At 41.1% G+C, this 7,095-nt stretch overlaps 1 protein-coding gene across 11 annotated transcripts in view; it reads right to left on the reverse strand.

Moving 5' to 3' along the window:
- sh3bgr (SH3 domain binding glutamate-rich protein) overlaps positions 1 to 7,095 on the reverse strand; it is a 15,610-nt gene that overhangs the window by 3,769 nt on the left and 4,746 nt on the right. The window contains exons 4-9 of one of the 11 annotated variants that reach the window (XM_037980932.1): positions 5,815 to 5,889; positions 4,982 to 5,149; positions 4,382 to 4,414; positions 1,885 to 1,908; positions 1,492 to 1,518; positions 72 to 98 (exon numbers count right to left, since the gene is read on the reverse strand). In XM_037980932.1, coding sequence (XP_037836860.1) covers positions 72 to 98; positions 1,492 to 1,518; positions 1,885 to 1,908; positions 4,382 to 4,414; positions 4,982 to 5,149; positions 5,815 to 5,889 — 354 coding nt within the window. The other 10 variants (XM_037980928.1, XM_037980937.1, XM_025006762.2 and 7 more) reach the window with 10 other exon arrangements.

Genomic DNA, 7,095 nt, shown 5'->3' on the forward strand with positions numbered 1-7,095 from the left:
CCCCCCCCCCCCCCCCGTACGGTTCACACCATGCCAAACAGGAACGGAAATTCAACAATCCGAATATATACCTCTTCTGCTTCCTCCTCTTCTTCCTCCTAAGAAAGATGAAATCAGGGTGAATTGAATTTGAGGATATAAGCAGGTAGGTGGAATATTGGTCCTTGTGTGAATGCTTTATTTTCCCTCCCGTTTCCAGACTAGTTTCTCCTTAAAGGTTAAGTGAATTACAATAACCATGCTGCACACCATCGGGCACCTCTATGGAAAAGGATCATGAAAGCCTCGTGCAGCACACAGAGACGGAAACAAACAACAAAAGAAAAAGGTAAAGCCTAAAAAGAGGGGACACCAAAAAAAAAAAACAAGAGAGAGAACAAAAAAAAAAACAAGAAACTACCTCACTGCCTCCATCGTCTTGGTCCTGCAATAAAATATATAAACAGACAAAACAGATAGAAAAGGACGGGTGCAAAGAAGGCAAAGCAGTGAAGCCGAAGCAAGTTGGAATGTCTCAGAGGCAGAGCCTTTTTTTTTTTTCACACACCACTTCGAATGACAAAATGTTCCTGAACTTCGCTTTGATTTAAAAATAAACCACGTTTCACTCTAAAGTGTGTAAACGTCTAATTTGGGATCTGATTAAATCCAAACTCTTTGAAAAAAAAAAAAATGAGCAATGATGTGTGAAAAGTGGCTGGAAGTCATCATGGACTGACTCGAACGCTCAAATGTTGCCTGACAGGCAAAACTCAGGGTAAAGAGACGCCCATTAAGCACCCTCTTGTTCCTTAAAGCAATAGTTCGGACCTTTTGAAGTGGAAGGAGGGGGTCATCCAAAGAGATTTTTACAACTGGTAAGATATTACCTGTTTATGACCTTTTCATGGAATCAGACTTCAAAAAATCTGGACTATCCCTTTAAGAGCTCATAGCTGTGTGGGCCCACTATACCGATAACAGATGGCTAACCAAATGAGGGAAAATACTTTCTAAATAGGACTGTGAATAGAGGCCATAAAAACATACTGTCAGTTCAATACGCTCATTACAGAAACTGTTATCGAACGAATGTAATAAAAGTGTGAACATAAAAGTGATCGACTATCAAATAAACTCTATTATGACACTAATATTAATCTGTGTGTTGGGGGTTTATGAGAATCACTTGACAAAACAGTTTAATCATTACATTGAAAAAAAAACAGGTTACAATCAAAGCACAAGGTGGCATTGTTGCTTTGTTTTTCATCTTTTTTTATTGTGCGTGTAAAGCTATCATTCTAAATGAGTTATTAATTCCTTTGTCTTCACAAGTCAGCAAATACTGATCAACTTTATGGGAGGGGTTTCAATAGGACAACATAAAAGACAAAATGCTTCACGTAGCAGGAGGCGTCAAATGATGCAATAAAATGACAGCAGAGGATGGATGGTTGGAAAGGAGCTAAGATGAGCTAAGAGCACATAAAACATATCACATGAATCTACCTCAAGCTGCTGTAGCTCTTCTTCCTCCTACAAGAAATAACAAAATAGGTCAGCAAGCTGTGCGGGGAGCAAAAAGAGCACCACATGCACGGGCTACATGGACGTCTCCGTTGTTTTTTTAGTTTGTTTGTTTTCTGAATGGAACCTAAAGGGATAGTTGAGAGGGTCAGGAAACGGGTATAACTGAGGGGGGAAAATGAAGATGTTAGCTGAGAGAGAGTAAAAACAAAATCATGGAAAAGGGGAAGAGAGTTGACGTGTTTGAAGATGAGGGAAAGCAGCACACCAAGACCTCCTCCCACTCCAACCTAACCCAACCGCATCGTCAAACCCACGGTGGTGATGTCTATATGAAAGAACCGTGGACGGTGAGGATCGTCGACGCACAGTTACCTCTGACTGCAAATCCTCTTCCTCCTGGAGGGAGCGAACCAACAGGACAAAGGCAATGAGAGCAAAGAGCGAGTCAAACACCCGACAGCGTGTGTGAGGAACATGACTGGCGTTAACATCAACAGACCTCGGGCACCGACAAACTGGACAAGCAAAATAAAGTTAGGCACCCAGAAGGAATGGTGTAATTTGGACACAATTTGGTACACATGCAGACCAGGAATGATTAAATCTGCACGGAGTTGCCACGTCTAGAGGACACTAGTGGCCTCACAAACAGAGTGACAGTGTTATCAGGCAGTTGCTGGAGCATCTGACGGTCAGTCAAAATAGTCAGTGAAGGTACCGGATGCAAAGGACGCTCTCAGACACATTAGACAGCATTGCCAGTACTTGACAGAGTCTCATAAGGATCTCACTTGTGGGCTTGCATGAACCTGGGGGGCTGTATTGTACATACGTATGTCCAGCACCTGTGGAGTACAGATGTCACAATATTGATGACTTATTGATGGTGGAATCAATAAGTACACGAGGGCAACCATACATACGAAGGTGCTGGTTGTCCAAGACTGACCCTACCATAAGGAGATCATCATGAATTACAGAACCCTGTGACATCTGCACCTGGCATCCAGACACACGTATTGGACCCTTTACAACACATCGTGTCTCAACAATTGGACTCAGTTGGACTACAGGTTCTCTGGCCCGTGTGTAGGTTGTCAGTAACACCAGAGCAAAAGCATCTGTTTTGGAGCAGTGGTGTATTCTGAACAGTAATGAATGTCAATCCTGCCAATGCTCTGGAGAAACACACCAGTCTTAATCCTGGTATTATGGTGTGGAAAACCATAGGATGCGACTTCCAGTAACCTCTGGTAGTAAATCGGGGTGCCCTGTCAGCACAGCGTTACTCTGATGACATCCTGCGTTTACATGTCTTACCCCTCTTGGACAGCACCCTAATATGGCCTTCCAACTAGACTCTGCATCGTGAAGAAGTCTTTCCATGGCCAGCCACGTCTTTCCCAGTCTTCCCCAGTCAAACATGTAGGATCTGCTTGGATGTCAACTCCAATCCTGAGTCAGTTTGCCTGATTTTGAGGGCCAGTTACGCCTCTAGGCTGACTTAGCGGAGGAGAAACTACAATGACATGACTCAGATCTGCACTAAATCCCCATCTGTCTCCAGGGTGTGGGACCCTCCCATGTCAGAAGGGTCCCACACCCTCCTGACATGGGACATGCACTGCGGCTGGACTGCTAACTCTGTTATCCATTTGATCTGACATCATAATCATTATAACACAGTCTCACGACCTTTAGGCACGTTCAGTTTGTTTTCATTTCCACCACTCTGTCTGGGTGCTTACTTCTTTTTTTTTTGCCAGCGAGCGTATTTATGTTGAGTGAAATCAGTTAAATGATGGGTGAACTGGAACATGAACCGTGGAGCCATCTTCATTCCGAAATGTTAAGTGTAATGCAAATGGGTGTGATTTATTGGGTCAGTTATCACATACAAAATGTCTCAATTAAAACAGGTGGTTGTGAGACCCACGCCACATGGCCATGGATGCTAAATGCGGAACAATAACAGCCAGGAGCTCGAGGAAAAATAAGAGCATTTCCAGAAGCTATTGAATCTGTCTGGGAAAAATACCTTGATATCGATACTAACTGTTTTACTATTAAAAACTGCATAATGACAACACTGAACAATGGCAACATCAAACAGCACCTTGACAAAATAAAAATAAAAAAATAAAAAACTGAATCGATCTGACAGACTGTACATATTTAAGTCGTTTTAGTAATCAGTCTTAGTATAACTCTTAAACTGAATGACAGAAGGAGATGGGAAGAGGTGAGGAAACTAACAACAACTGTTCACAAAGAAAACTCTTTAAAAGCATCCATTTCATGCAACATCAGTGCACTTACATGACCTGTAACTACAAATAAAATTACAACATAAATGATTTCTGCTGAGAGCATACATCCTGCCAATGGTCACGCTAACACAGTTTGCTGCTGGTGTGAACTGCAAATTCATTATGAGTTTTTTTTTTCTTTTCCTGTAATGTTATGAATATTGTTCTGCTTGTAAAAAGGTGTGTGAAATAAAACACAAAGAACCTATCCATCCAACAGGAGACATGTTCTAATACATTTAACTACAATTCACTTTAACACATTTTCTTAATCTCCAACTAACTTAATAAAGATGCTTTGCTCTCGACTCTGATTGGCTAATCAACTGACCAATCAGAGCAGCTTGTCCATTTAAAGAGACATGAACTAAAATGATACATTCAGGAAGAGGGGATGAGAAGATATTGAATTTATGTACAAAATGAGAAAAACAATGTGTTAATTGGAATTGAAACATTTAAGCTCTTCTAATGGACCAAAAAAATAATTAAAAATCTTCATAGCATGGACTCTTTAATTAAAACTGCTCATTTAAGTAAAAAAGGTTTGACAAACTTACTTGTTCTTCCTCTTCTTCCTCTTCTTGTGCCTGCTAATAGAGAAGACAAGATGGTATTAGAGAGCTCAGATTGTATTATTACTCAGACTGACAGCATCCGCAGATCAAACGGTAAGTGAGTGAGGGTGGGATGGCTTGGGGACATTCCTGACACACTTAAACAGGACAATTGATGAATAAAGTCACAGGGCTGCACAGTCAAGACAAGTGGTAACAGTGTAAATCCACACCTGAAACCTGTAGGAAGGCAAATAGATTATAACCCATGTTAAAATAATTAAATGTCCATTGAAGCTGTGGAGAAATTAAAGGAAGAATGAGCGAGAATTAAGGATTTTCACACAGTGTGCGTTAGTGACAACTGAATCCGGTGAGAGGAGATGAGGAGACGGGAGACAAGGGTGATGGGCAAACCTTAAGCAACAAGGAGGACGTTAGGGGAAAAGTAAAAAAAAAAAAGAGTTGAAGCAACAATGAGCACTCCGGGAATGATTTGAAAAAAAAAGACAAAACATTTTAAATACTTGATGGAATGTAGAAGCAGTAAACCAAGAGGAGGATGGGTTTTAGTTATGTGGCGGATAAAGTGCCTTCTGTAACCTCGTCTGTTTCTTCCACGGCCTCCTCCTCCTCCTCCTCCTCCTCTTCGTCGTCTCCTGCATTTCCCACCTTGTCTGCCTCGACGCCCTCACCTTCCTCCTCATCAGCTGCCTGTTCCTGCTCCTCCCCTCCGTGTGCATCCCCGTTGTGCTCCTCGACTGGCACCTCCTTGTTGGGAGGTAATAACAGTGGGGGGAGAAAACGTGTGACCAAAGAAAACAAGCAATACGATAAAAAGAAAATAAGATTATTTTGTTTTAACAGAAAAAAAAAAGTTTTACTTTGAGGAATGAGGTTTGCTCTTAATGTGAAGGGGTTAAGAAAATAAAATAAATGTGTTAGTCTTGTAAAAAGAAGTGACAATTTGACAAAAAAAGTTATGGTTTAGTCTTATTTGATAAACAAGGTTTTTTATTGAAGCATCATGAAAACAAAAACGTCCTAAAATATTTCTGAATCAATGACTAGAAGGAACTTTGTTTTGGAGGAAAAATAAGTTAAAAGCTGCCGGAGTCAGAGGGTATAAAACACACACACACACACACACACACAAAGAACAGACTGAACAAAGACAGCGAACAAATAAGACCGTCATCTCAAACTAAGCATGATGCTTCACAAATGATCAGCAAGCTGAAGACAGTGAAAATGACAGAGACAGATCATTGAGCACAGAGATTAGTGGGTGTCATGGGGCGATGACGGGAGAGTTAAGAGCCTGCTCACGTCATCGGTTACAGATGGAAGGGAAGCTGATGATTAGAAGAAGATGAGACACACACACACAAAAAAAAAACACAACTGGACAAATGGAGAAGTGTTGACAGCATTACTACTGAGTTGTCAGGGTTTTCTTCAGTGTGGGTTCCGTTCTGCAGAATGTGCTTCTTGTCAGCCTGCAGTGCTTCCTGCATTGTGGAGATGAGGAAGTTTAACGCAAACAAACAAACAAACCTGCTTTTAAGGCTAATATATCCTATAAAGCAAACACTGCGCATCAGCCTATAATGTCCTTCGTAGAAAACTGCAGCATTTTACGAAGTCAAGAACAGAAAGGTGTGACACATTTGATCGTTCGTGTTGGTAAACTCTGTCTAAAGCAGCCTAATGACCAGCTGGGACTGAGCAGCTGTGAGGAAGATGAGACAGATGCTGTGACCTTTCTTCAACTTTTAATGGATGAATACATGGCAAAACGAAAAGCAGCATTCCTGGAAGGAACACACGTCACCCGCCACCCTGCACTTCAGCGTTGCATGATTAGTCGCCACTTGGAGTATGCTATAGGAGTGACTCTCAGCTACTACCACACCAAACTTTAGCTCAGCATCTGTAAAACTTGGCTAGGATGTGTTAGCTAAGGGTGATGAGCTGCAGCAGCCAAACGTTGATGAGCTATAGTTGAACATCCAGTGATTACTTTCTGAAAGTTTCATTAAAAGCTGTCAAGTAGATATTTTGCTAACGGACAACCACACACACATACAGGCAATTAGATGATACTCCTGAAAACAAAATGAAAGTATATCTGAGATTTTCTTAAACTGGTTGTTGCTGAGTTGGTTTCATTGTTACTTGACCACTTTGTTCCCATGAAAGTTGTAAAACCTTTTCAAATTAAAATATAAAAAAACTTAAATTAAATTTCTGTAAGAGGAAAAAAATAAAAAATGCATTTAAATGAGCAGACGACAAACAGGTCCAAGACATCATTGTTTTTAGAAAGAGTGCAAATAAAAATGTTTGTTTTTTTTGTTTTAAAAGAAGTAAAAGTTGGAGAAAGGAGGTCACCAAGCTGACAGGATAAAGCATTTGTCAAGGATTTCTGAATTTCATCCGATAGGCTGAATCAGAATCTAGAGAAATCATTACCAAGAAATGTAAATGAAGGTCAGTATTTACTCCACTAATTCCCTAATGTGAGTTAAAACCAGGGGTGGAAATTAGCACCCGCCACCGGCCAAATGCGGGTAAATATTTGAAGTGGCGGGTGAATTTGATCAACACACACGCCATTGTGGCGGGTTGGCAATGTGAACAGAAAAGGTGTTATTTGTTCTCTTGACATGTAGGGGGCAGCAATGTGCTCGAGTTGCTGCTGTTACGTCGAGCCC

The sequence above is a fragment of the Kryptolebias marmoratus genome, linkage group LG2 (assembly GCF_001649575.2).
Source record: "Kryptolebias marmoratus isolate JLee-2015 linkage group LG2, ASM164957v2, whole genome shotgun sequence".
NCBI classification, from domain to species: Eukaryota; Metazoa; Chordata; class Actinopteri; order Cyprinodontiformes; family Rivulidae; genus Kryptolebias; species Kryptolebias marmoratus.